Source organism: Apis cerana, linkage group LG1, assembly GCF_029169275.1.
Source record: "Apis cerana isolate GH-2021 linkage group LG1, AcerK_1.0, whole genome shotgun sequence".
Classification (NCBI taxonomy): Eukaryota; Metazoa; Arthropoda; class Insecta; order Hymenoptera; family Apidae; genus Apis; species Apis cerana.
In genome coordinates this window covers 6603283-6630707 of record NC_083852.1, presented here as the reverse complement: position 1 = coordinate 6630707, position 27425 = coordinate 6603283, and the positions used below count along the sequence as shown (strand labels likewise).

The 27425-nt window shown below is 24.9% G+C and overlaps 6 protein-coding genes across 26 annotated transcripts in view; 2 read left to right on the top strand and 4 right to left on the bottom strand.

Moving 5' to 3' along the window:
• The window catches only part of LOC107994917 (protein kinase C and casein kinase substrate in neurons protein 1), a 52905-nt gene extending 50007 nt beyond the window's left edge, over positions 1-2898 (top strand). For all 17 annotated transcript variants that reach the window (XM_062081168.1, XM_062081185.1, XM_017052071.3 and 14 more), the window contains 3 exons: positions 1257-1423; positions 1652-1812; positions 1971-2898. In XM_062081168.1, coding sequence (XP_061937152.1) covers positions 1257-1423; positions 1652-1812; positions 1971-2083 — 441 coding nt within the window. In that variant the 3' untranslated portion in view covers positions 2084-2898. The remainder of the gene's footprint in view (positions 1-1256; positions 1424-1651; positions 1813-1970) is intronic.
• A 498-nt stretch (positions 2899-3396) lies between these two features.
• On the bottom strand, positions 3397-8890 carry LOC107994998 (putative leucine-rich repeat-containing protein DDB_G0290503). Its single transcript, XM_017052213.3, has 4 exons — positions 8677-8890; positions 8453-8599; positions 8122-8196; positions 3397-7988 (listed from the first exon to the last, which is right to left on the bottom strand). Exons 1-4 carry the CDS (start codon positions 8812-8814, stop codon positions 5223-5225), a joined length of 3126 nt encoding a protein of 1041 aa, XP_016907702.1. The 5' UTR covers positions 8815-8890; the 3' UTR covers positions 3397-5222.
• A 457-nt stretch (positions 8891-9347) lies between these two features.
• On the bottom strand, positions 9348-11194 carry LOC107994920 (cuticle protein 7). Of its 2 annotated transcripts, XM_017052074.3 has the most exons (4): positions 11038-11194; positions 10325-10508; positions 10030-10244; positions 9348-9687 (listed from the first exon to the last, which is right to left on the bottom strand). In XM_017052074.3, the coding sequence occupies exons 1-4, from the start codon at positions 11050-11052 to the stop codon at positions 9529-9531; spliced, it is 573 nt and encodes a 190-aa protein (XP_016907563.1). In that variant the 5' UTR covers positions 11053-11194; the 3' UTR covers positions 9348-9528. The 2 variants fall into 2 exon arrangements, with proteins under 2 accessions (XP_016907563.1, XP_028521000.1); XM_028665199.2 differs by lacking the exon at positions 11038-11194 and having other exon boundaries at positions 10325-10676.
• Positions 11195-11287: 93 nt separating this feature from the next.
• Positions 11288-17584, bottom strand: LOC107994660 (uncharacterized). The gene is made up of 8 exons (XM_017051671.3): positions 17098-17584; positions 16584-16897; positions 16104-16467; positions 14842-15097; positions 13248-13309; positions 12582-12880; positions 11735-12098; positions 11288-11657 (listed from the first exon to the last, which is right to left on the bottom strand). The coding sequence occupies exons 2-8, from the start codon at positions 16883-16885 to the stop codon at positions 11403-11405; spliced, it is 1902 nt and encodes a 633-aa protein (XP_016907160.2). The 5' UTR covers positions 16886-16897; positions 17098-17584; the 3' UTR covers positions 11288-11402.
• Positions 17585-18509: 925 nt separating this feature from the next.
• Positions 18510-20047, top strand: LOC107994921 (mediator of RNA polymerase II transcription subunit 31-A). 3 transcript variants are annotated; one of them, XM_017052076.3, is made up of 4 exons: positions 18510-18647; positions 18716-18835; positions 19411-19500; positions 19567-20047. In XM_017052076.3, exons 2-4 carry the CDS (start codon positions 18769-18771, stop codon positions 19878-19880), a joined length of 471 nt encoding a protein of 156 aa, XP_016907565.3. In that variant the 5' UTR covers positions 18510-18647; positions 18716-18768; the 3' UTR covers positions 19881-20047. The 3 variants fall into 3 exon arrangements, with proteins under 3 accessions (XP_016907565.3, XP_016907566.3, XP_061937077.1); XM_017052077.3 differs by lacking the exon at positions 18716-18835 and having other exon boundaries at positions 18539-18647; XM_062081093.1 differs by having other exon boundaries at positions 18539-18835.
• Positions 20048-20860: 813 nt separating this feature from the next.
• LOC107994922 (organic anion transporter 3-like) lies at positions 20861-26358 on the bottom strand. 2 transcript variants are annotated; one of them, XM_017052079.3, is made up of 8 exons: positions 26218-26358; positions 23911-24252; positions 23443-23690; positions 23058-23350; positions 22571-22940; positions 22245-22483; positions 21997-22172; positions 20861-21848 (listed from the first exon to the last, which is right to left on the bottom strand). In XM_017052079.3, exons 1-8 carry the CDS (start codon positions 26218-26220, stop codon positions 21531-21533), a joined length of 1989 nt encoding a protein of 662 aa, XP_016907568.2. In that variant the 5' UTR covers positions 26221-26358; the 3' UTR covers positions 20861-21530. The 2 variants fall into 2 exon arrangements, with proteins under 2 accessions (XP_016907568.2, XP_016907567.2); XM_017052078.3 differs by lacking the exon at positions 26218-26358 and adding an exon at positions 24643-25510.
• Positions 26359-27425: the final 1067 nt, after the last annotated feature.

Sequence of the window (27425 nt, the reverse complement as noted above, 5' to 3'; positions counted from 1 at the left end):
ATTGAGTCAATTAAATTGTTTCAATTAATCTTTTTTATTAATTAATTAAGATTATGAAAAAAATTTAGTAAATGTTCCTTGATACAGAAAAAATGATTATATAACGAATCTGTTTAAAATTTATAAATATTGAACTTTTCAAAAGTTTTGTTTTGTTAATTATTAATATTCAAATGTTTGAAAATATTTAACAATGCAATAGCTAATCAGTGAAGATCGTTTTTATCTATTTATAATATAATCAACGTGACGATGACGTGAATTGAACGTGCGTCGATTATGCAGACGATTGTGAATGAATAAGATTAGCAATTACTGCAAGTTAAAGTAAAGAGGAATCGTATCTCTTCAAAAAGATCTCAAGAAAGCATCAGATATTTAAAATTTGATGACATACATAATGATATTTTCTGCATCGTGCAATTTTTGCCGAATAATTTCATTTTTTATTATTTTTTATTACACGTTATTGGGCGATAGATATATTAAAATAATATGTTAAGTATATTTCAAATCTAAACTGTAAATTCGCTCTATATTTGCTTGTATGCTTAGCAAATATGACTGTTAGCATTGTGTCTCATTATCCTTTCATAATTGTTTATTATTAAATGGCATCAAAGCATAAGGCAAACATGTTTGCAACCAGAAATCGTCTGCACAATTAATTTGCACAATACAATTATCATGCCCATAATTATAAATTATATCTTTCCATTGTAATAATGAATATATTGTTACATTCTCATTGTCGCATAATATATGACACAGTTAGAAAATCAATATTCATGAAAGCAACATCTTAAAAATGATAATAACAGGCATATATGTGAAGCATCATAATTTTAATTCATTTTGTATACTCATTTTCGTTTCAATATGAATCACTTTACATTTTTTCTCCAGAATTTTTGTTGCAAAATAATTTATAACATGATAATAAAATTTTCATTATATCTAAAAATTTTATTCAATTTAGAAATAACAGATTAAAAATTTTGTAAATAATTAATATATATGCTTATGATTAAATATAATTAAATATAATTAAATATAATTAAATATAGATATCATACATTATCTATTGGTTGCACGCATGATTTAAAAAATAACATTATAAATATTTATAATTTCTCTTATTTACAAACAATGTAAAATTGTAAATATAAATGTAGCTTCAAATTTTGTAAAGTGATATTTATATACATATTAACTTATTTATATGTATATATAATCATGATCTTTCATCGATATAGGAATACCCACCTGTTAATAATAAATCAAAATCGAAGCCCACTTCCCGAGTGATATCAACAGATGTTAGTCATGCAGACACAAAAACGGATACGATTAACTCCAGCAAACATTCTTCAGAAAAGAACAATCACGATGGCAATGCAGTAAATAGGACCTCCACGATGACGTAAGTATTGAAAATAATTTAAAGATCGATTCTATTTTTTATCTTAAACTAAAATAATTTTCAACAAAAAATTTAATTTTCAAAAGAATTTAAAATTATATCTATCTTTCAATATACTATTTTTTAATTATTCATTGTTAAACATATTTAAAGATCATAGAAATTATATTTTCATATTATTTTATATATTATTATTTGCGATTAAACAAAAATTATAAATTTTTCTAGTAATGGTACAAATGTTAAGCAAGAATCAAATCCATTTGAGGAAGAAGAATGGGATGAAGATAGTGGTGAACCATTGGTTGATAATGGAGAACCTGGTGTTCTTGTGCGCGCGTTATATGATTATGAAGGAGCTGAAGCAGATGAACTTAGTTTTAAACAAGGTATGATAAAGGGTATTCTCTCATACTCGTAATTATCATAATTTAATATAATTATAAAATTATTTTAAATACCAAATAATATACAATTTTTTTGTTTTTGAGATTTTATTAATTGCATTAAATAGGAAATTAATTTATATATTTTTACATTTTCACAGGCGATGTATTTGATAAATTAGAAGACGAAGATGAACAAGGGTGGTGTAAAGGACGAAAAGATGGTAGAGTGGGTCTTTATCCTGCAAATTACGTAGAACTTGTGTCTCCGTAAAATTACCATGTAATGCCAAATTATATGAACATTGTTAGTTACTTAAAACGTAACGCGTATGGAAAAAAAAAATTTTTATTTTGTTGTTTATTTCTCTATGAAATAGCATGTTCGTTAAAAAGAAGAAAATTTGTAAATGTCGTTAAATAAGAATTACATGAGACTTTATATTAGAAATCGTTCATTTCGTGTATTATACATATAATGAGCGCTAAAAAAGACGAAAAAAGTTATACGATAAACCTTATGGTTCAAATTATAAGTAAATTTAAATTGAAATTCAAAAAAATTATTGTAAACATGAAAATGCATACATTTACTTCATTCTATTTCTCGGTTCGATGTAGGGTCGATGCAATAAAACTTAAAACGAAACTTTTACTTTGACGAGTAATAGTTTTTCGTATATAGCTAGGATTCTCTATATCCATCTTTATAAATTAAATATGTGCTAAATGATAAGATGGATATGTATACCATGAATATATTATAAGTTTAGATTTTTGAGATAATGTACAATTATACATTTTTCGACATTATTAATATTGTTACTATGAAATATTTCGGCAAATGCGACGAAAAGTATATTTAATTTATTGTTATTCAAATGATACTATTAAAACCTATTCTTTCCGAATGGTATCATTGTATATAATAGATTTAAGAACGTAAACGATATGTAAAGTTACAATTGTTTAACGAAGTTGAGATTTTATGATGTTCAAAGTACATTAGTACGAAAAGTAAAAAAAAACTTGAGAAATGTGTACATGAAATGTACCCAACAAATAAATTTGGGACCCAGAATTGTCCAATTTTTTCGTTTTTTTTTTCTAATAATTACAATGTTCTAATATTAAAAAAAATTATTTATATATAAAAAATCAAAAAATAATTAAAAATTATAATAATCTGAAAATATTTGCTTTTTGTACATAATTTCTTATATCAAGGCAATGTTGAATGATCATTATGAAAATAAAGTCCCTTTTTTTAATTAAACAAAAAATTTTATATAAAATTAAATGTATAGCATTAAAGGTATTTCATATAATCATTATTAATTTTTTAATAAATGTATCACAATTTCAGAAATATGAAAGTGAAAGCGCAAAATAAATTGAAAACAATTAAATATGTTTTTTCATAATAAATTATTTGATAATTAATTAATTAAATTAAATATTCATCATTGATATCAATGAAAATTTTTATGAATATATTCTTTCAAGAATTCTAATATAGAAATATTCTTTTTAAATTAATATAAAGAACAATGTTGCAGAATAGTTGTGAAACCAAACAAATTGTAGATTTAAATGGTTGAAAATGAAGCATTTATTATAGTTTTCCATCTAATTAAAAAAATTTTAGAAACAAAGTTGGCATTAATAAAATCATTTGTTATTTTAATATCACAATTCTGCTAAGCGCTCAGAAGGATCAATTTCAACAAATCAAGTCAAATTTTCATGGTATATAGTGATAAATGCTAATTATTCGTCACGAGCAAATGATGTGTTACTACACACAGTATTTATGTAAATATAGTAGAATATAATAACATTTACAATTCAGCCAGTGACTGATTTTTGTAATTGTTTATAATTAGTCCTCCAAATTATTTTCTGTAAAGAATGTTCGCGATTCCATAATATTGTTAAATAGACAATAGTTTGTGTATAAAATTTATTATGTATAACTTAATAAATGACATATGTACGAAATATTACATAATACATGATGCAGCGACTATTCTCACTTATAAATATTACAATGTACTGATACATTTTACAAACGCTAATTACATTTACAAAAATTTGTAGCATGAAAAATTTAATTGCGAAAATGATTTCAATAATAATCACGCTTTGGCCAAAATAATTATAATGTAAAATCTTTCAATGAAAATTATTTAAAGAAAAAAATTAATGTGTAATATTATATCATAAAAATATATATTTGCATACTCATCAAATTTCATATATTAAATTTCACTTAAAAAACAGGTTACAATTTATATTAATTGTTTCTTTAATCGATCCTATTTCTAATCAATTTCATTTGCTACATATTATGAGATTTTTTATATTAAGTCGCGTTCCCATTGCATTAATATTAATCAATACTAATTGCTATTACACAATAATTTAATCGATCAATTTTTTTGTGCTACATCCCCATTTTATCGATTAATTAATCGTATTCAATAATTTAATAACAATTCAACCATCCAATATTGATTTTGGCGCGATTTTGATATTTTATCGACAACAATCGGTAAATCGATTGAAATATCGTTCGATTTTTCAAGTCACATAATCTAAATCGATGCACAAGTCAACACTTGTTGGCATTACTGAATGGTTTTATCGATTAAATGTTAACGCAATGAAGACGCGACTTTATGTTCATATATTATAAATATTGTTTATATATAAATAATCACTTTGTATTACGAACAATTTTTATTAAGTATTATGTACACAAATTTTTAATACATTTATATTTATATATGAAATATTTAACATATATATATATAAATGAATTTTTTATAATTCTATTGTATGCTAAAATAATTATCTTAACTAATTCTTATATTTAATTTACAAATAATCATATTATTTATATATTTTCATAAATTTTCAATATTTAAAATTTTTGCATTTGCAAATATAATATTATTATTAAAAATATCAAACGTCATTCAAAAATCAAGTGCAATACAAATATTTCATAGATAATAAAATGGAAGCGAGTTATACGTTATTTAAAAACTGATTTTAAATTCTTAATATATCTGAATATTATCATACATATTTATATTTACTATAATAAAAAATCGTTTTAGTTATATTATAAATTACAAACTCAAGAATCTTTGCACACAAAATTACATGAAAATATTTGGGTAGCTTATTAATATACAAAACGATTTTACAAAATTTGTATATATTTAAAAAGTAGTAATTACATTAGCGTTACCAGATCAAGGGAATAATGGGAAAAAGACAAATGATAATGATAGGATAATGACATTATTATTAATCACTCATATTTAAAGAGTGACAGTAGGGATACTAGAATATATATAGCATATTTTTTTGTGAGAGAATTCTTCTGGCAACGCTAAATTATATTAATGAGTTGCAACATGTTTTTGCAAATCCTCAAGACTGGGAAATGGTTTATCACATAACTGACAAACATGTGCATTTCCATTATGTATATCTAAATGTTCTGATAAATCTTCTTCTGTGTCAAAAAGTTCATCACAAATCATACATTGATATTCACAAGCTTTTATTCCTTGTTTTTCCCATTCTGCTATTGCAGCTTCTTCTTCATGAGCTTGCATATGCATTTCTAATAACATTTCTGAATTAAATGTTTCTGCACATTGCAAACATTGATAAGGTTCTTCATTTGACTTATCATTTTCATTGGCAATATTAATAAGATTAGGATTATCATCCTCTTCATCAAATAAATGTTTCTCAACATGTGCTTCTAGTGCTTCTTCAGAATCTAGTGAATCTCCACAAATTGCACATTGATATTGTTCTTTACCAGGACTTTGATCATCCTCACTTATATCATCACAATGTTTTTGTAAATGATCTTTTAATACTTCTTCATCTGTAAATATTTTATCACATACAAAACAAGTATATGTTTCTTTTGGTTTCTCTACTCCTGATACGAAATTTCCTCGATTTTTAGATATTCCAATTTTCTCTGACTGAACATTGCTTATTTCTATTCTAGAAGTATCTGATTTTATTAGATTATTTTCTATTTTTGAAAGTTGATTTTTTTCGGATTTTAAATGTATTGTTTCTTTAGAATTTTGTGATGTATTCGCATTTAATTTCTGAGCATCTCCTTTTGTTATATTTTCTATATTAAATTCAGACTGATCATGGCTTTCTAGATGACGTACCAAAAGTTTTTCAGTTCGGAACGTAGAATTACATACATAACATTTGTGAATTTGTTGTTTTGATGATTTACATACATGAGCTTTTACAAATCTAGCTTCTACTATTTCATGGCATCTTTTACATCTCATCATTTTATGTTTATTATGTCGCGATATAGAAGTAGTTTCTGTTTTATGCATACGAACATGTGTTACCGCATCATTATGATTATCGAATGATTGTTCGCACACGCCGCATATATGTTTCTCACCATGTGATGAAATTATTTTAAAAACATTTTCTTGAATTTCTATTTTATGTTCATTTTTAACAGTAATAGGATCCGCAACTTTTGGCTCTTTTATTTGTTTCATAATGTTAATTTGTTCTTTATCTTCTAACTTTTGTGTATTATGATTATCTGGCTTAGAGGCTTCAGATGTCTCATCTGATAAATATGAATCAGAATCTAAAGCTGAAGTATTATAGTCATTATATCTTATTGGTAGTACACTTTGTCTTTTATGAGAAACCATACTAAATGGTCCGCCGAGTTTATTTTTAACTGTACGTTTAATTAAAACATGCATATTATTAATATTTCGTTGTATACTTTCTTTTGCTAAGTCTAAACGTTTTAATAGAACTTTCGGTTGATACTTTTTAGAATTCATAGCTTCTTTTACAAATGCTGGTGAAACTTTTCCAGACTGTTGGGAGTATGAATTAAAATCAGAACCACAACTTCTCATCATAGATGATTCAAAATTTTTCTTTATAGTTTTTTCTATAATATTTTTCAATTGTTGATCTAAAGTTTGATATGAAGTTTTACATCCTCCTTTATTCTTTTTTACATTATCATTATTTGTCCCAAATAATCTATGTTTCATTTCTTTCTCTACAAAACCTGCTAATTCAACTTGTACACGTTTTAATGCTTCTATTTCTGTTCCTTCCACTTCTATATTTAAACATCTCTCAATACATTTTTTATTATTGGCATCTATTGGAATTGGATTAATTCTACGAAGTTGTACAGCATCAATAATATCAGTATTTTTTTCTTGAGAATTTTGTTCAATAGTCCCATTTTTAAATTCCTTTGACAAAGTATTTAAATTTGCTTTATTTAAATAATGAGGTTCTGCAAGCATTAATGTAGAAGTAACAATATATGTAGCATCTCCAATTTGTAATTCTGATTTTACTGAACATGGTGTAAATGTATCTTCTATTATTTCTATTCCATTTTTTTCTGATGATTGTTTTTCGATAACTTTTTCTGGCAATAATACAGGAAGACTTTCTTTTTCTTTTAAATCTTCAGAAAATTTATCTTTTTTTACTTCAGTGCATTCTTTCATATTAGATATATTTTTACCTTCAGTTAATGAAACATCAGAATTAATATCTTTAAGAGATCTTGTTCTATGCGTATCAGAATCACTATCTACACTCATAAAATTATTTCTGTCACTTTTAGTTGTATATTTATCTGTCATATTAGTTTCCAAATTTTTTAATACTCTAATCAATCTTTTTTGCTTCTCAATTTCTTTATCCATATTTGTTTTTGCTCGTGCCTTCTGCACCGGTGATAATTGTGTATCATCAGATGCCATAGAATCTGTATCTGAAACGCTTTCTCCTGTTGCTGCAAGAAGTGCCTTTTTCCTTGCAACCCATCTTTTAGTTGATGCTTTTCTTCGTTCAGTTATATTGCGTCTTCCAGTTAATGGTTTAACTTTCATTGGAACTAATGTTGGTTTTAATTGAATTTTATCTTTATTTTCTTGTTTTTCATTATTTTTACATTTATCATCATTAGAAGCATCATGTGCCTTTTGTGAAGAATCCTTTGAAGATGTAACATCATCTTCAGATATATACATATCTTTGAGCATTGTTTGATTTGTTATATTTTCATTATTTGTAAATTGTAAAGGAATTAATGCTGGTACATCTGTTTTTGATTTTTTCTGAAATAAATATTTTTATGAAATTTTATTAATTAAAAAATTATTATTAATTAAAAAAATTGAAAAATAATTGAAAAATTATGTTAAAATTATTATTAATGTTAAATAATGTAATAATTATTATTATTTATACCTTATCAAAAGAATCAGAAAGACTATCATCTCCACTTTGTTCTAAATTATTACATGATCTTTTGGACTTAGAATTCTAAAAAACAATTAAAAAAATAATTAAAATTATAACAAAATTATGAAATATATATATATATATGAATAAAATTATAAAATATTATTGAGTATATACTATATAATAATAAATAATATTACACATAGATAAATATTACTTTACGTATGAATTATAAAATGTGTGTATACATATTCAATTATATAAAACTAAAAATTTAAGATTAATTGAATTTACTTTTATAAAATAGAAATTATTTTCTTTACAATAATTATCTCACCTCATTGTCAGAAGTTCCTATAAGTTCCAATTGACTTAATAACATTTGATTTGATCGTATAAATTGTTCTTTAAATTCATCCCACATGTCCAATTTGTAAAGGCATATATGACATATAACATTTGGTAAGCCATGCTCATCTTTAATCTAAAAAGAAAAAAATTCAATTATAGAATAAAAAAAGCATATAAGCGTTAAAGTTAAAAAAAGTGATATAAACATACATTGATAGAAGTACATTTACTTAAATCAGTTAGTCTTGATTGTATAACTTCATCAAATAAATTAGTCATGCATGCATGATCAACGAGGCAAATACGGCATCTTTCTTTTATATTTGATAATTTACGTTTTCTCGACATTTTTCCACTTGTAGGAAAAGCAATTATGCGTATCGGTATTGATACCGAACACTGTGAATATGTTACGAATAAACTATGGCGGGTGCAATAACGATAGATCGATATATTCAATATTACTAGAATTATTTTTTTACAAAAAAATTATATTTCGATATTCCTATTTTTTAATTACTAGTAATAAATAATAAAATAATAAGTAATAAATAATGATAATATTATTTTTTTCCACTAAATTTATTTTATTTTTTTCCATTTTTTTCCGATTTTATTCCATATATTGAAACAAAATTTATAGATATGTTCAAGTTATTATATACAATAAATTGCGCGAAAATATACGTAATAAGTATATTTTATTTTTTTAATTCCATGGATTTAATTCCAAATTGTTTTAATTGTTTGAATGTAATTGTTTTGAAAAATGATAAAAAAATAATTTTTTGGGAAAACAATTCAAAAAGAAAATAAATAAATTTTTGCATAAAAGGAAAATGGATAGAACGATTAAGGTGGATTTTCAAGAAAAACTACTGTACTATTAAAATACTTCATGTTTGTAAATCAAATTAAGTAGTCTATATATTATATAGTTTATATACATTTAATCTTAAATTTAAATTCTTAATTATTAAATTTTATGAAAGTTATAATGAAAACAGTATTATATAATACTCAATATCATTGTGTTTCTAATATTGTTTTGTCATGCACAAATTAGTACGCATGATCGAGATTTACATCGTTTACTATAGAAGTAGCTTCATAGGCTAATCGTTCAGTTTCCCTTTGAGCTGCGATTGCAGCATGTTCCTCGGCGATTTTTTGGTAAAGTTGAATATGTTTGTCCTTTGCTCTCTCTACACTTGCAGAATCCTATAAATAAATAGATCAACAGGTGAAAACTATCATTTCAAATTATTTTTACCTAGCAATGAAAATAAATCTTATTTGAATATATTTGTTCACAATTTTTAAAAGAAATGCATAAAATTTGCGAGTATTTTAACAAATAATTACAAAAATTCAAATTTTAAATAAATGATTTTTCGAAAAATTTTATTATGATCGAAAACAGTTATTCCTAACCTAAAATAGTTTTCATCATCATTATTTCTATCAAATTTAAAATATTGGCAATACCCAATATTTTTATTTTTATTATCATCTGAATTTTAAATTAAAAATCCATAGAAAAAAAAATTATATGTTCATTACTTGTGGAAGATTGATTGGAACACCATGAGCATTTGCTTCAGCTATCTTCTGATACAATCGAAAATGTTTTTCCTTTGCGAGTCTCACTGTTTCAGAATCGATAGGTTGAACAACTGTATCTTCATAATTTATTAAAGATGCGTGAAATCCATTTTCATCGGCTGTATATTGTACTGTTCGTATTTTATGTTTGGGATCGATAAAAGAATAAGAACCTAAAAAATACATAATTTTTTTTAACTAGAAAAAATTTATTTAATTTTCTAAAATTCGATGTTGGACATTTAATAATTACCTCGAATATGTCCAGTACCATCTCCACTTTCTTGATGAACACGATCTATATTTCCAGGATATCGTCCTGCTTGATAATGAAAGCTATAAGGTTTAGGAGGCGATGATGGAGTAGTCGTTGTAGATGATTCTGACAAAAGATGTGATATGTTCCCCAGGCAAGGGCTAATCAGAATAAATGCGATCTGATTCGAAAGTGTAATCATCTAATTAGTTATATTTATTGATTTATTTTTAAATAATTTAATTGAATATAAATTAATTAATATTATTTTATAATCACATAATTGTTGTTTGAGACTATTAATATTATAGAGATCTTTTAATAATAAAAGTGAAACTTATATATCAGAAACAAAGAATTAATAAACATATATATAGATATCAGATGATAAGATTTCAAGTTAAATTCCAAACCGATTACGGAATCATCTGATCACATCATGCAATAGTATAATTCTATTTTAAAAATTATTTTTTTTCAAAAGATATTATAATAATAATTATTATTATTTTTATTTTTTAAAAATCTTAAATATTTAATATGTCACGAACGACAAAGAAATTACTTTATGAAATTATTTAATAATTTAATTATTTAAAATTGAAATAAAATATCAAAATTAAGATATATTGCTAAGGATGAAATAATGATTATTAATGATTACATATATTAAATATTGTGAAATTATAATAAAATTGTGATGCACTTACTATTAAATTCTCCATTTTTACAATTGTGACTCTTCGTGTAGATACTTTCGTTTTCACGAATCGATATAAACTGAGAGTTTGCCAGTGAAAGTAATATAAGAAACTGACGAAAAGGTAGAAGCAATATATATTAAGTCTGTTTTAACATTGATACTTTTTCGAACGTAGTAAGTATTTCTTATAAAATAATTATACATGAATTTCTATCATTCAAGAATTAAAAATATTGTAACATAAAATATAAAAGAAATTGTTAATGCATAAATGATTTATTCATTATTTAAAATTTTCTGAAATAGATATAATACAATCATTTAAAATAAAAATAAATCAGTTTAATCATTAAAATTTATGCAATTGAAAATTTAATCAATATCGAGTTTCTTGAAAGTTCCTTCAACACCAAAAAGATCGGTTGCTGTTTTTCCTTTACCCATTCTCAGGGATTCGTTAACGACTTTCGTTTCTTCTTGTAAGAACCAGTCGCGATTCTCCTCGAGCATTTTGATCGTTTTTTTATGAAATTCCATTAGAGGACCAGCTTTTCCACCAGTTTCATTTGGTAGTATATCTATAGGTATAAATTTCGACAATGTATCTAAAGTTGTATGTGTGTGAAGCTAGAAGAAATTTTTAAAATTATTTAAATTATTAAAACACTCAAAATTAATTAGAATATTAAAATAGTATATATTACCATATCTAATAATTCCTTTTTCATGAATGGTTTCATCATATTTAATATCACATCCATTACTGATGTGATATTCATAAAATGAAATCCTTTCAAACGAACTGGTAATGCTTCTTGTAAATAAATAAGATACTTTTTTAATCCTACAGGATTTAATCGAGCAGCATGTCCGAAAACAACATTCTTCATATCGAATAAAATTATATGTCCATTTGTTGTGCCTTCCCTATGAAGCCATAGATCAAGAGTCATGCTCAGATATTTCATTGTATCATTATAAACATAATTTGAAGGATCAGGATCGATTAATCTTCCATAAAGAATTGCATATCCTTCCGGCGTTTTATTTTCTAAGACTTGAATAGTCCTAAAACGAATTTTATAAAATATTACATAAATATTGATATTATAAAAATTAAAAATAAAAATATATTTCAAAAAAATAATATTTTCACTTTAAAAAAAGAGTTATTATTATTAATAATTCAATAAGATAACGTTTATTTTTAAAAGATAAGTAATAAATTTTATCTATGATAATCGAAATAATGATAATCGAAATACGGGAATTAAAAATAATGATTATGAAAATGAAGAATATTTCATAATATGTTTATATAATTCTATTAAAATTAATTTCTTATAAAACTGTTTTTAAAAATTGAATTTTTCAATATTTTTTAATTCTTTTTAAAAAGATATAGAAATAATTCTGCAGGAATTATCATATTTAATTTTTCTATATTTAATTTTAAATATATTTAATTATTTTTTTAAATATTTGAAAAATATTGAAGACAAAAGTTAAGTAAATAATTTAATAATTTACAAAATAAATAGAAGAACTTACACAGTTTGAAAAGATTTCCTTAATTCCTTTGATCCTAAAGGATCTCTATTAGAAAAAAATTCAGGGACATGGGTTTTTATAGTGAAATATGAATCAATAGTTGTCTTCGTGGTTTCTATTTTATAATAATTACTGTGTAAAAATAAGGCCAACTCTGCATCTGTTATTTGTGGTAAATGAGGTTGTTTCTTATACCATTCTTTTAATATTTGTATGTCTTCATCTTTCAATTCTGAATTTTTTTTCAATTCTTCTTCGTATGATATTCCTTGGAATATGCTCATGTTGCGTACGAGTTTCTTAAAAATATATGTAAAATTTTTTATGTATATAAAAACATTTAACGATATTGTTTTATCATTTATAATAATGATAAAAAGACAAAAATTTTATAATAATAATTATAATTTCAGATATAATTGAATAATAGGAATATAATTTTTTTTATTAATAATAAAACATTCAAGATATTTGTGTTTTAAATTAGCGTTATTTCAATAAAATTTAATGAAAATAATTTATTTATTGATATATATTTATTTCATTTTTAAATTAATCATTTTTAAATGAAAATGAATTTATATTATTAAATTTTTATAGAAATCACGCTTGGATTTATCAAATAATTTAAATAATATATGTATATAATAAAAGTAAAGCACTTACTATATAATAGAAGGAAAATCTTTGTTTTGTAAAGATCACGTTGATGGTTTGAATAATACTGACTATCATTCAAGTACAATCGAGCAATGAAATGAGTTAGCATGTAATCGCAAACAGCATAATAGTTGCAAGGTTGTCAGATTTATAAATGTTAATTTATAATATATTTATCTTTGAATCATATGAAAATTATACTATAAAGTATAAAATATATATAAATTATACATTATTATATATATATTTTCAATTATATACATATATAAATTATAAATATACATATTATCTATAGTATTAAATAAATCTACGAAAACAAATATATTTATATGAAAAAAAAGTTATTAATACAGAATATTTAATAATAAATTTTGATATTAATTTATAATAAATGCAATATATATGTTTTTTCTTTATTTTAACTAGCAAACATATAAATTGTTTTTATATAATTTTTCAAATAAATTTAAATAATATCCAGTTTTTATAACAATTGGTTATAATAATTGGTTTTTGATTTCAATAAACAAATTTATTATTATTACATATAAATTTTTAAATGTTAATCAAAAATATAATTCTTTTTTTTTAGAAAAATTTCCCATCTAATGATCTATTTTTTAAATTCACTTTTAAAGAAATTTACAGATTTTGAATTATATATAAAAATAATGGATTTTTTCTAATTTCAGTATCTAGTTTTTTTAATTTCAATATTTTAAAAAAGTTTTTTCATTTAAAAATTTAATAGAATATACATGAAATATACGAGCACTATGATTTTAATATTGGAAATATAGTTTTCAGTAATAATAAATATTATTTTTCATTACTAAAATTTAAATATCATTGAAAAATTTTCCACAAAATATAAATTGCATGATAAAGAAGAAAAATTTAATTCAAGTCATCATAAATAAGAACTTGAAATTATATAAAATTATAAGTTTAAAAATACCTCGGACTTTATATTCCTGTACTACAAGGTAAAATAGATTTTCCAAATGCATCATTAAAAATATATTTTTTAATAAAATTTTATGCAACAAGTATTATGTTAATAAATTTGTTTTCCAACAATTTATCTATTTGGGAATGATGGTTTCAAAAATTAACAAATTATCTAGTAATTTTATTATCTACTGTTTTATAAAATTAAAAAATTTTATGAAATTATGTTCTATGATAATTAATATGATATCAATTTTTATATTAATCTTTATATATTAATCTTAATATAAAATAATTAACACTTAATAATACAATTATAAATTGTGAGATTAAAATATTATATATATATGTTATTATTTTTTTCAACATACATTTACAATTATTATAATTATTCTGTTTGATTGAAAATATTAAATATCAATAGAAATTTTTATCAATAAGATTATCATAAAATATATATAATTAAGATATATATCATAAAAATTATCTTACATATTATGCAATGTTATCGTTTACTACAATTAAAAAAATATAATAAATCTTCTAAATATTATAATAAATCTTCTATTATCCCTATGAAAATAAGAAAAAAAAAATCTTCTGATATTAAAAAATAAAAAATACACACAATTTCTTTTTTTTCTTTTTTAATCTATTTCAAGCTTCTTGAAGGTTCCCTCGACACCGAAAAAGTCATTCGCAATCTTATTTTTTCCAATACGCAATGATTCATCTACAGTAGATAATTTCACCTCTTCGATAAACCATTCTCGTTTATCGTCGATTTCTTTTATCTCATTTTCGTGCATTTGAATTATCGATCCTGCTTTTCCTCCGATTTCATTAGGAAGAAGATCGAGAGAAACAAATTCTTCCAATGTTTTTAACGATGAATGTAAATGTATCTAAAAAAAAAAATTAATAAAATATTATCTATTTTACCTAAAATTATTGAACAAATAATTGAGATAAACAATAAAAATAACAATAACCAAAATATTTCATATGTGCAATATAATATAATATAATACTTAATATATATTTATAAATTTGACAAAAAAAATATATTACACTATAGATTGAAAAATTAGTTTATTATTTTCCTTAGAGTTTAATGTATATAAATAAATTATTTCTTACGTAAGATACGTGTATAGACAAATAAAATTATTCTTTAGAGAGATGCCTCTTAATTATATGTCAATCTCATCATTGCAAATATAAATTACAAACAATCAGTATGTTCATTACAAATGCAAATTGCAAATGTACATTAAATAAAAAATGAATGAGAATGAAATAGAAATTCGATATATACGATTTATGATTTATGCTAATTGATAAATATACAAAAGTTTCCATACATTATTTTACAAAAAAATTCATCCAACCCGAAAATCAGATTTTAATTAAAGTTTATGTAATATATTATATGTATTTTTATTTTTGTTTAAATAATAAAAAATTTATGATTATTTTTTCATCGTTTCAAATGATATTCTGCAAATTAAAAAATTATTCCATATATTAATTATTATGCTTTATTCATAATTTCATGTGAAACGGAATTTTTTGTATTGTTCAATAATATAATTGATTTCTCATGAGATATAAAGATTTATATAAGTAATTATTGAACATTATAATTTTTTCATAAATTGATAATTAAAATTACTAATTTATGATATCTAGAAGAATTTATTTTATAAGTAAAATAGATATGAATAATTATAATCATGAAAATAAACAATTATATATAATTATATATATTTTCATAATAATGTATAAAATCTAATTATTTTAGTAATAAATTGAAGTATTTCATTATCAAGTATATAAAAATAATAGTAAAAATGAATAAAAAAAGTTTCAACTTGTTTTCTATATATGTAAAATTTCGAAATCTCTTACCATGTTCCAAAATTCCTTTTTCATGAATGGTTTCGCCATATTTATTATCACATCCATTACCGATGGAGTATTGATAAAATGTATTCCTTTGAGTCGGACAGGTATTCCTTCTTGGATGTACATCACCAATTTCTTCATACCCATAGGATTTATTCGCCCAACGTGGCCAAAAGACACATTAGTTGAATCTCCAATAAAAATATACCCATCACAAATACCATTTCTCAAACCAATTAAATCACTTGCCATAAAAAAATATTTGCAACTATCTTCGAAAGAGTAGTGCGATGGATCGGTATCTATTAATTTCGCGAAAAGTATCTTGTGTCCTTGTTTCGAAAGTCCAGGTAATTCAGTCGTGAATCTGTATTGCAATAAAAAATTAAATTTATTTTTCCGCGATGAAAGAAACCATATGAATGATAATCGATAATAATAAACGAAAGAATATAAAGAATATAAAGAAGAAGTAAAACTCACACAACATTGAATATCTGACGCAATTCTTTCGATCCTAAAGGATCTCTGTTTGCGAAAAATTCTGGAACATGGGATCTAATGGTGAAGAAATTCTCTATAGTATTTTTAGCCGCTTCTATACTATAATAATTACTGTGTAAGAACATAATTAAATGTAGATCTGAAGGTTTAGGCAAATGTTGTTGCTTTTCACACCATTCCCTCAACATCTCGATATCTGATATCTTTAATTCCGAATTCTTTTTCAGTTCTTCCTCCATTGAAAACGGATAAGGCACAGGAATCATCTTCTTTGTAGCCATATTTGTTTCACACTGCAAACAAGTAGTAAATAGATAAATTAAAAAAGTAAATTCCGCTAAATGAGAAAAAAAAATAAGAGTTTTTGTCGTGTTGCGGTGATTATTACTAGAAGATTCTTGAATCATAAAAAATTCATTAAGCTTTGCTCACTGAATCACGATAAGTGCAGCACTATCATATTAATTCCACCGACACACATTTAGAATATTACCGATTGATGAAATTAGCAAAAAAATTATCCTTGTGAATATCAATTCAAGGCAAAAGAGTAACACTGGTCGCCAAGAGAATTGGTTTAATGTCTCAACGAAGAGTGAAAGAAATTGTGAACGTCTTGATTTTTAATTCATAGCACAAATTAATTGGACTCAAATTCGTATGGTGTAACGTGTTATGAAGCAACAGCACTAGGTTAAGTGTAGAAAACGTGTTCATTTCCGATTAAAGAGTAGCGTATTTTCTCCCCATATTTTTTCTCCGGATTTGTACAAGCACGGAAGAAGTAGATAATTACTGTAACCATCAAACCATATATTAGACGTTCTCAATCGTTTTGTTTATATGCATTAAAGAAGATTTTGAAGGAAAATCAACATTAAAAATAACATTCTGTTTCATTAGAAGAATCTTTTTACTAAAAAATATAATAATCAAATTTTTATAAAAACTGAAATAATAATAATAAATGCAATTGTATTAAAAAATCGTTAATTGTTCTTTTAAAAATAATAATAGATACTTATTTTAACTATTTTAACTAAGTCGATTAACTATGCGGTTTCTGAGGACCGATTTTAAATATAATATATTTCTCATCATTAAGATTCGTCGATATCATCAGATTGTTAATTAATTTTCATAAGGGAACATGAACAAAAGAATTATGAAAGCATTTATCGGAATGAAGGTCAGCGACGCAAAAGAATCGCGACGCTTTCTAATTTAATCATTTTCTGATCTAATTCCTTGATGTTCCGCTTTGGAAGCAGACATCCTGATGACTATAAAATTCTTAATAATCCATATTTAATTAGAAGATTATAATATATATTAATATAACTAAAAACTAATTATAAAAACAATAATTATATTAATTTTTCGAATGGGATTTTATATCATACAAAATAAAATAAAATTTTTAAGTATATTTATCTATAAAGCAAAAAAAATGATTTTCTTTGCACGAAAAACTGTACATTGACTTTAATATAAAATATTAAAAATAATAAAAATAATAAAAATAATAAAGTATAATTTATTAAAAATAAGAATTTTTGCATATGTTACATATTATTTATTATGATTTGAAAAACATTTCATTAAATAACAGCATACAATATTAATATATTAATGAAATATCTAATTTTTTTTAATTTAAACAAATATCTTATGTTGCAAATTAATAATATGATATAATAATTTATACAAAAATTTTATTATTTTTTTAATTTATTAATCTTTCTTGTAAATAATATAATGAATTCATTTTATATTTTTATATTATTATATTAAATATCTATATATATTATTCTAAATATGAAATAAAAATATTAATTTAATATTTCTTTTTTAGTCTAAAAGATTTCTGATTTCTTATAACAAAATGCATTTTTTCGTTCCTTAAATGGCCATAGAAAACAATGGCGCTGTTGTCGCTACAATGTATTTGATTACAATTTACTTACCTGTGACTTTGTGACATAAGCTTCGATATGTATACGAAAACTTTCAGAGTTGCGAGAAATTGTGAAGAAATTTTTGGTAAGGATTGTATAAATTTTGCAATTGGATTCAAATATATTTTATCTGTTTTTTAATAAAAAAAATAGTGTTTTATAATCATTGTGGTCGAAAATAATCGACTATTACGAATTAATGTACTATGAACCGTTTGGATGATCCTCCGAGTCTCATGAAAGGCAGAAAACCATCTTTCATTGGAATGAACGGTATTTTTTATATATATAATATATAAATTATATTTTTATAATTCTTAAAACTCTTAAGATTGTTGCTTTTGTAAACAAATCAGTTGTCATTTCTTTTTTATTCGTATTAATGTATATATATATTATTACATGCGATATTTTATACAAAACTTAATTTTGTTAATTTATTGAATTAAAAGAGTATTAGTTTTTCTTTTTTAATTTATATTTTCACAAAAATATATTTATATATTTCGTAAATTTTTTTCTGTTGAATTTATTGTGTTACTTGTATCTTTTAAATTACTTTTTTATATCGACAAATATATGAATTTTATTATTATCATATCTATTATTTTAACTTTATTTAAAATTATATATATATCATAAAATTAAATATTTTAAAATATAATAATCATAAATTATACGTGTTTGTTCCTTAACAAGTTTTAGGTTAGATTATATTTGTAGAGTTTTCTATTTCTCTTATATATTTTATTGTTTCTCTTATATAAAAAATAATTCAGTCTAAAAATTATATTGAAAATTATATGATAATTTTTATTATATTTTTTGTTTAATGCATTTGTTTTTAGGGGGTCCAGAAACAGATGATCAACAACGTTTAAGATTTCAAGTGGAATTAGAATTTGTTCAATGTCTTGCAAATCCAAACTATTTAAATTGTATGTTAAATAATAATTAAAATATTTTATAATTTATTAAGAAAATACTTATAATTATTATTTTAGTTTTAGCACAACGTGGTTACTTTAAAGATTCAACATTTATAAATTATCTTAAATATCTGTTATATTGGAAAGAGCCAGAATATGCAAAATATTTGAAATATCCTATGTGTTTGTACTTTTTAGATTTATTACAATATGAACATTTTAGAAGAGAAGTAGTAAATTCTCAATGTACAAAGTTTATAGATGATCAACAAATTTTATTATGGCAACATTATACCAGACGTAGAACAAGATTGTTACAGACTGCTGCAGAACAAACGCAACATACAAATTCTCAAAATAATGGTATTGTACAACCTAAAGTTCCTTGAGTAATATATGACAAACTCATTAAACTATTAAATGGGTCCATAAGAACTACAATATTAAAATGGCATTACACAAAAATGTCTATAACTGTAGTTCCTTATCAGAATTGTTTTAGTTATGTTTTTTGGCTGTGATAAATCACAAATAAAATACTTTTCTATGTTCTCAATATATCTTTGATTACATTTCTCCCTTTTCCTATCTCTTGTTTATATTAATATGTTTCTTTGTTTATATTTATATAATTATAAAATATAATTAATAAAAAAATTAATTATATAAGTAACAAAATGTTAATTTAATTAAAATAAATAAATAATATTATAAAAGTTTTAATATCTAATAAATTAAATATCAAGTTTAGAGAAGTATATTATGTAGAAACAATCTGAAATAAAGACACTCCAATTGTAGAATCTGATTTTGGACGAATGATGCTGAAATCTGAATAGCTGTTAATGCATAAGAGTTTGTGACTTTATGCTTCAAGACTGTGGAAGAAAATTATTGAAAACATGGATAAAAATGTAAATTTAAATGATCTTGGTAAGTCCATTTATAATATTCATTTATAAAGTTTAATTTATTTTAAAACATTATATGTCAGTGTAATATTTTTATTCTATTCTAGTTTATTTTTTTGTAAATCTTCTACTCAAAATTTTTATTTTTTAAAAAATGACAAAAGAATATACTTACTGTGACAAAATAATAAAGTATATATATATATATATATATGCTTATTATATAAAAATAATCTTTACAGTACTTAATCCTTATATATAAATTATTATAATGCAAACTTTGGCATTTATTAGATTTATATACAAAATTATTAATTTAGTATGTAAATATCTATTATTTAAAATAATTAAATATAAATTAAAAATAAAATAATTCTAAAATAATTCTAATAAAATAAGAATGTTATTTTCATTTCACTTGTACAAAATGTTATTTTTGTAAATTAATTTCATAATTATATATACAATATATTTATTTAACGTTGATAATAAAAAAAATTGTAAAAATAATATTAAAAAAAACTATTACACATCGTTAATTCAGCCTCTAAAATGCAAAAATTAAAGAATTTATATCACTTATAATTAATTATTTTAATTTATAGCACTTAAATGTATAATAGGCAGTGATAACTGATTGATTATTATAAGTTTTAACATTTCATACATTAAACATACAAATAATAAATAATATTAGATTATTATAAACTATTATAATAATCTAACATATTCGTATACATGAAGAATATAATACACAATGATACATATTTCTAAAAATTATTATTTTATGAAAAATATTGTATCGCAAATATTTTTCATTAATAATTTAAATTCGTATGAATTTAATTTACGTGTAAATTAATAATGCACATGCATGCATATTTTATGATTATAAATTAAATAATTAATTTTAACTATTAATTACACAAAAAAAACTAAACATAAAACATTGTAATTGTTTCATCAAGAATTTATACCTCAAATATTTTAGTAAAAAAAATACCATAAATTTCAAATAAATCTTTGCCATAATATATAAATGATCACATTTTACCAAATGATTAATCACAATTTGTCAATATATTTATGACATGATATTAATTTATCCTATATAAAATTTGAAATATTTCACTCAGAATTCTTATTCTCTGTGAAATTCACTAAAATGCCATTCCCCGCATCCACCCAATCCTCCGAAAACAATTTCGCTCTAAGTATTTCCCTTTCCGAAGCATCCTCGATATCAGGCGCGACGTTTTCATTGTTTAAATTTTCATTATTTTTTTTTTCTTTATCTCTCCTTCTTACAATCAGCAGTTCAGAATCCTCCGTTGTATCTGGTAAAATCTTGTTTAAAGTTTCTGGTAAAATTAAAGCAAATGCCCCAGATCCTAAGCAGAGCATTCCAATAATTATTAACGGAATGGTAAGTGGAAAATATTCTCCCTTAAAATGAAAATTACATTTATTACTTCAAAATGAATATTTTAAAGAGAAAGCGGAAATTCGTGTCGAATCGTATTTAATTTTCCCTATACCAATTCTGTACGTTCCGCTAATTAATTCTAAAATAATGCTGGAATGCAAATCTTACCGATAATAATTCATGTGGCGTACATAAACTGCCGATTTTCGCGAAAACGATGCATAAACCTAAGCAAGTTCCTCGCACAACTGTTGGAAATATCTCGACCGTATACAAGTATGTTATGGAAACGGTGCTCATTACTGCTATTCTACCGAGTAAAAGTATAATGGTCTTCGTGAGATCTGAAAATAATCATTAGAAGTGAACGAGTGTCGAAAAATAAAATACGATATTATTAAGACATATATACATACCAATTGCAGTTGTGGGATTCGATAAGATAATTACGGTTGCTAATAAGATACAAATCGCACCTGTAATTGATTGATATGCTGACATTGATAATCGTCTGCCATATCTAGACAATATGAAATAGAGAAACACGTAAGTTGCGATTTCTAATGCTCCTCCTAATGCAAAAACGATATGCCTGTTAAAAGAGAAATTTGGAACGAGTGTCATAAAGACACAGCATGCTATAGAAGATGTGAACCTTGAATAAAAGAAAAAAGATAAATGATTACACGAATAAGAAAGAAATAATTGCATCGATCGATAAAAAGTATTTGAAAAATCTTACCATTGATACATCATTATAATGCCGTATTTTTTCAATAGCATAGATTTAAACAGTTCCAACAACTCTTCTTTTGTTTGCGCGTTACTGGATTTTTCTTCGATCTTATTACACTTTTTCTTATACTCGTCTTTGCTCGTTATCTCTTTTTTTATCGGCGTCCGTAATTCTACGGTATCATACGCATTTTTCATCGAAAGTCTTTGACTTCCAGCTGGCTGGGATATCGATTTCGATTTTCGATGACTTTTCGAGCTCGATGCGATATTCCTCTTCTCCATTTCTTCACTTTCGTATTGCTTCGATTCCACTTCCGATTCCGTTTTGGCAAGCTTGCTTTCTAAATTTTCTGAAATCGCTCTCAAACTTGTTTCTGGAAAGTGTACATCATTTTTGTTCGCGTTAATTATGGTGTATTGTAAATAATAAATAATTGATAAAAAAATTTTTTTTTATTTTGATGAAATATTCAATAAGATTCATCTTTTACTTCGAACTTTTTGTTGAAGTGTATCCGTTGTATTACTATTCAGCAAATTCGCAGCTTCTTCTTTCATTTCGTTATCGATTTTCGATTTCTTCAACTCTGCACACGAGATGCGCGACTTCCTTTCCGGTTTCGTCGGCATCGCGTTCTCCAGAACGTTTGCATCCGACTTAACATGTCCTCTTCGAGATAATCTAGTGCAACAGACATTGTATTTCGCGATACGTTCCAATGCCATATCTGCCTCCGTTGTTTTTCCCTTTGCCAGTAACCATCTTGGCGATTCTGGTATCATCCTGAGATATCATTCATAATCATGCATCAATCTATTTCAAAATATATATATTTTATTTGTTCTTCGCGCTAAAAAAAAAACAATTATATATACCAAATGTAAAGTACAGTTATTGCGGTGGGAACTGAAACTGCTAATTGCAAGATTCTCCAGTCCGGTATAATGTAACTGAGTGCAGCTAGAAGTATCAAACCAATGGCCCACGCAATTTGCATAACTAATGCAACGAAAGTCCGTGCCTTGGCGGGGAACAATTCCAAAGAAAGAATATACGTCGAATTTTGTAGACCCTGAACAAAGACTCCTTGTAATCCACGAAGAGCCAAAAACGTGGGATAATTCTAAAATGAAGATTCTCATTCAGCAAGAGAAGAGAAAAATGGTTTTATACTCTGTTAATTTGGTATTCAACGTTAGCTTCTTTTATTTTCCGCGTTGACTCGAATTAAAATGAATATAATGAAGATCGACCCTCGAGTTGAAAATTTAAAAAAAGAAAACATTTCAATATTTTAATTAACGTTATTTTATCATTTTTTTTTCTCAAGGAAATTTATGTACCTGTACAACGTATAACGCAACAGCCATCGTGCCCTGAGTGTAAAGACAAAGCGCTTGAACCGGAAGTCTCCCAATACGATCTGCCAAAAGTCCAGCGATCCAAGCGCCCATTAAAACCCCGATATAGTAAACGGTCGGCCCAAGGAATGTCAAATACCGTTTTTCACAAACTAGACGCCATTCCGTCACTACGCTATTCTCTCCGAATTCGGTTGCAAATTGATACTCGCCGAAACACAAGTCTGTATTCATAGATTCTTTGAAACCGGAAGTCTCGTTGGCTGTAAGAGTTATATTGCCAAGCTCTTGGCAACCATACGTTCGTTTCGTTCCATTTTTGGCCTGTAATATCCAATTTAAATATTTTTTTGTATTCCTCGAAACTGTAGTCAATTGTATTAAAATTAATTTAATTTTTGAACGACCGACTGATGATCATTAAATTTTTTTGTTACCATGTACGAAATAAAATTCGGTTTACTTATGCTAGTTCACACAAATATATTTATCATTAAAACAAAAGTTAAGTAAATCGTTTGAATGAACAATTAACAATATTTCTTAAGAGAGAAAAATTTCATTTATGAGTCAAAGCAATGAATATTTTACTGTTCTGTTTAAATCAATTTGAATAGTTAATATAACTATTTGATGTTATATGTTGTAAAATTAACGAATAATTGAATTAAGAAATTATGTAAATAGAGAAGAAAGACAGAAGAATTAATTTACCTGACAATAAAATTTAGGCGTATAATTATGAAATACCGGCAATGCGTGGCTCATCGCAACTATGACATAATTGATACCAAGGAGCAGCACTATGACTACTTGAAAGCATCCTACTTTTACTTCCTCCGCGTTCATTTCTTCTAATAACTTTTTTTCTTTTCTTTTCTTTTTACTACCAATATTTACACAAAATCACGTAATCACAAAACAATCAATAGTATTTTATTCACAATTCACGATGTAGAATCCAACTAAACAAGAAGACGTTGAAATTTCATGCACTGGGGAAACAACGATCCACTTATCCATCTTTATCGCCCAAAAAAAAAAAAAGAAGAAGAACGAACGCACGCGTAAGGATGAACTTTTCTTACAAATTTTTTTTAAGAGAAATATGATCAACGTGCTGCATCACTCAGAGGCGGTGTACGAACGAAATTCGAGTGAAAACTTCGACGCAGAGCCCCCAACAAAGTGTCATCCGTGAGGGTGAGACACGCACTAACAGAGAGAAGAGTAACTCTCTCTCGAAGGATAGCGCGAAAGAGGAACCGATTCCTAGCGGTGTCAAGTCGAACGAGGATAGAAACACGTGCTATTGTTTCACGCTTGGCGACACGTATCCCATTAACGCACTCACGTCACGGGAAAACGATCTTCTGTCAATAATAATCGATTTTTAAATTGACGTAACGTGAATTTTGTATTTCTGGGAAAAAACATTGACGTGGCCGCCACTTCCGAATGAATCTGAACGAGATGCAAAAAGAATAACAAATAATTCTGGCGAAACCAGAAGAAACTTTTAAGATTTATTTCTTTCCGCATCTTTTTAATGCAATGTGAAAAAATTTCAAAAAAAAAAAAAAAAAAGAGGATTTAAGATCAGTCAGAATTTTGTAGTATAAAATAGTATTATTAATATATGAGAAGAAGATATATGTATATATTATTTTAAAAATTATAATTTTGTCATTTTAAAATATTCTTGATCAAGTAAATAAAAAGAGATAAGAAATTACAATAAAATTTAATATAAAACGTATATTTCACTGTCAACTGATATACGTATGGAAATGTATGCAAATGCACAAACTTAAATAATAGGCCAGACTGGGTCTATGAACTCCTGACGTTTACTCCATTCTGCGTTTACCTGTATAGGTTGCAATTGAAAGTCTCATTGATAAAGTATTGATCGTTTCGTTTTATTGAATCGCTTTTCTCCGCAAAAAATCTTTCTCGCAGTCGTATTTCATTTTCAATTTGCTACTTTTTCTATGGATTCTTTATTTCATCGATGTTATTTCAAAATAGGGGAAACTTTTGCTCATTTTACAAAATTATCTAAAATAAATCTCCAAAAAATTCTCTTACACTAAATTTTCCATGCAAGTGCATTTCAACAATGCGTCCGGATTAACAGTAAACGTAAGACCATAAGAGGAAAATTCTAAAAAAGAACAATAATAATTTCCGACTCGATGAGGACAAAATTAGTAGCGCGTTATAAAATAAATGTACAAACTGTTGACAAGACATGAAAACCTATCCGGTGACGTCTTTTTGCCATACCATACTTAGGACACGATTATCTTGATGGAGGGGTACCAATCATCATAGTCCAACGACGGTGTTTCCTTCGTTTCTGGAACTGTTTCTGTATGCGAAGAACATCACGTCCGGTCCCGAGCGCATCCTGCCTTTCATTACAAGCTCCCCGTGTTCGCTCGATCACCGATTCCAAAGGAAACCCTCGTGCCAACTGAATCCTCCCTGGCTGTCCTTCGTCTTCACCGCAAATCGAACATCGTCATTAGCATCATCCTTCGTCGCCGAGGTGATCGTACCTCGGTCATTGTCACACCCGCTACTTATTTCTGAACGACTTTCATTTCCATTCAATCGTTCAGACTGACCGATTGTCTACTATCGTTGGCAACCATCTATTTTCGCCTATCGAATCACGTCGAGAATGCAGTGGTATTACGAATGACGAGAGAGATATATAAATAAATATATAAATAAAAGTGAAAATAGAAGAGAAAACTTTCTATATATGTAAAATTGAAATATGTTATTGCATCTTTCTAGTATCTTAATATTTATTTTTTATTAAAACTTGGAACAAATAGTTTAAAAATTTGGATAAAATATACTGATTTTTTAAAATTAGAAATCTTTTAATTTATATAATAAAAAATTTAATTTAATAAATCAATTATGATAAACTTTTTTTGAATTCAGATAATTAATCTAAAAAAAAAATGTGTTCGGTATTAAGATTTGATATATGAATGTATATAAGACAGCATTTTTAACAAACAATTTATTAACATTCATCAATCTTATTCTCTGTCCGACAAACCTAAATAGTCGACATGTGAGACTCATTACGATGTCGAATGATTGACGAACAATTTAACGATCGCGAACCATTGAATGGTAATGAAAGCTAGTTTATGGTGATAGATCTATTTCATGTTTCGTGTATAAGTGAACAATACTTACTTATATAAATAGGATATAAATAAAAAAATAAATAAATATACATACGTATTTAATACAAAAAATAAATAATAAAATATTATAAAACATTAATTATATTTTTGTGTTATCATCAATAAATTTTGTTTTGTTTGTTAGAAAAGAAGCAAAAATTTGTGTCAATATTTCTTGACTGTTTTAAACATGTATAATTCTCACATTTATCAAAAAAAAAAAACTTTACATTCTTTATATAAAATGAAATAATCCTAAAATAGTCGATTTAAATTATACTT

Excerpts from the sequence above, each read along its gene's own strand:
- LOC107994998 (XM_017052213.3), bottom strand. The coding sequence starts at position 8,814 with ATGTCGAGAAAACGTAAATTATCAAATATAAAAGAAAGATGCCGTATT. Across the intron at positions 8,197-8,452 it reads TAGGAACTTCTGACAATGAG|AATTCTAAGTCCAAAAGATC; the intron begins GTGAGATAATTA and ends ATTGTTTTTTAG. Across the intron at positions 7,989-8,121 it reads TTTCTGATTCTTTTGATAAG|AAAAAATCAAAAACAGATGT; the intron begins GTATAAATAATA and ends TATTTATTTCAG.
- LOC107994920 (XM_028665199.2), bottom strand. The coding sequence starts at position 10,529 with ATGATTACACTTTCGAATCAGATCGCATTTATTCTGATTAGCCCTTGC. Across the intron at positions 10,245-10,324 it reads TGGTACTGGACATATTCGAG|GTTCTTATTCTTTTATCGAT; the intron begins GTAATTATTAAA and ends TGTATTTTTTAG. Across the intron at positions 9,688-10,029 it reads TTCCAATCAATCTTCCACAA|GATTCTGCAAGTGTAGAGAG; the intron begins GTAATGAACATA and ends ATTTATTTATAG.
- LOC107994660 (XM_017051671.3), bottom strand. The coding sequence starts at position 16,885 with ATGGCTACAAAGAAGATGATTCCTGTGCCTTATCCGTTTTCAATGGAG. Across the intron at positions 15,098-16,103 it reads AAAAGGAATTTTGGAACATG|ATACATTTACATTCATCGTT; the intron begins GTAAGAGATTTC and ends TTTTTTTTTTAG. Across the intron at positions 12,099-12,581 it reads AGGAAATCTTTTCAAACTGT|GACTATTCAAGTCTTAGAAA; the intron begins GTAAGTTCTTCT and ends AATTCGTTTTAG.
- LOC107994921 (XM_017052076.3), top strand. The coding sequence starts at position 18,769 with ATGAACCGTTTGGATGATCCTCCGAGTCTCATGAAAGGCAGAAAACCA. Across the intron at positions 18,836-19,410 it reads ATCTTTCATTGGAATGAACG|GGGGTCCAGAAACAGATGAT; the intron begins GTATTTTTTATA and ends ATTTGTTTTTAG. Across the intron at positions 19,501-19,566 it reads AAATCCAAACTATTTAAATT|TTTTAGCACAACGTGGTTAC; the intron begins GTATGTTAAATA and ends TTATTATTTTAG.
- LOC107994922 (XM_017052078.3), bottom strand. The coding sequence starts at position 24,777 with ATGAACGCGGAGGAAGTAAAAGTAGGATGCTTTCAAGTAGTCATAGTG. Across the intron at positions 23,351-23,442 it reads ATAACTGTACTTTACATTTG|GATGATACCAGAATCGCCAA; the intron begins GTATATATAATT and ends ATGATATCTCAG. Across the intron at positions 21,849-21,996 it reads CGCCACATGAATTATTATCG|GGAGAATATTTTCCACTTAC; the intron begins GTAAGATTTGCA and ends TTTCATTTTAAG.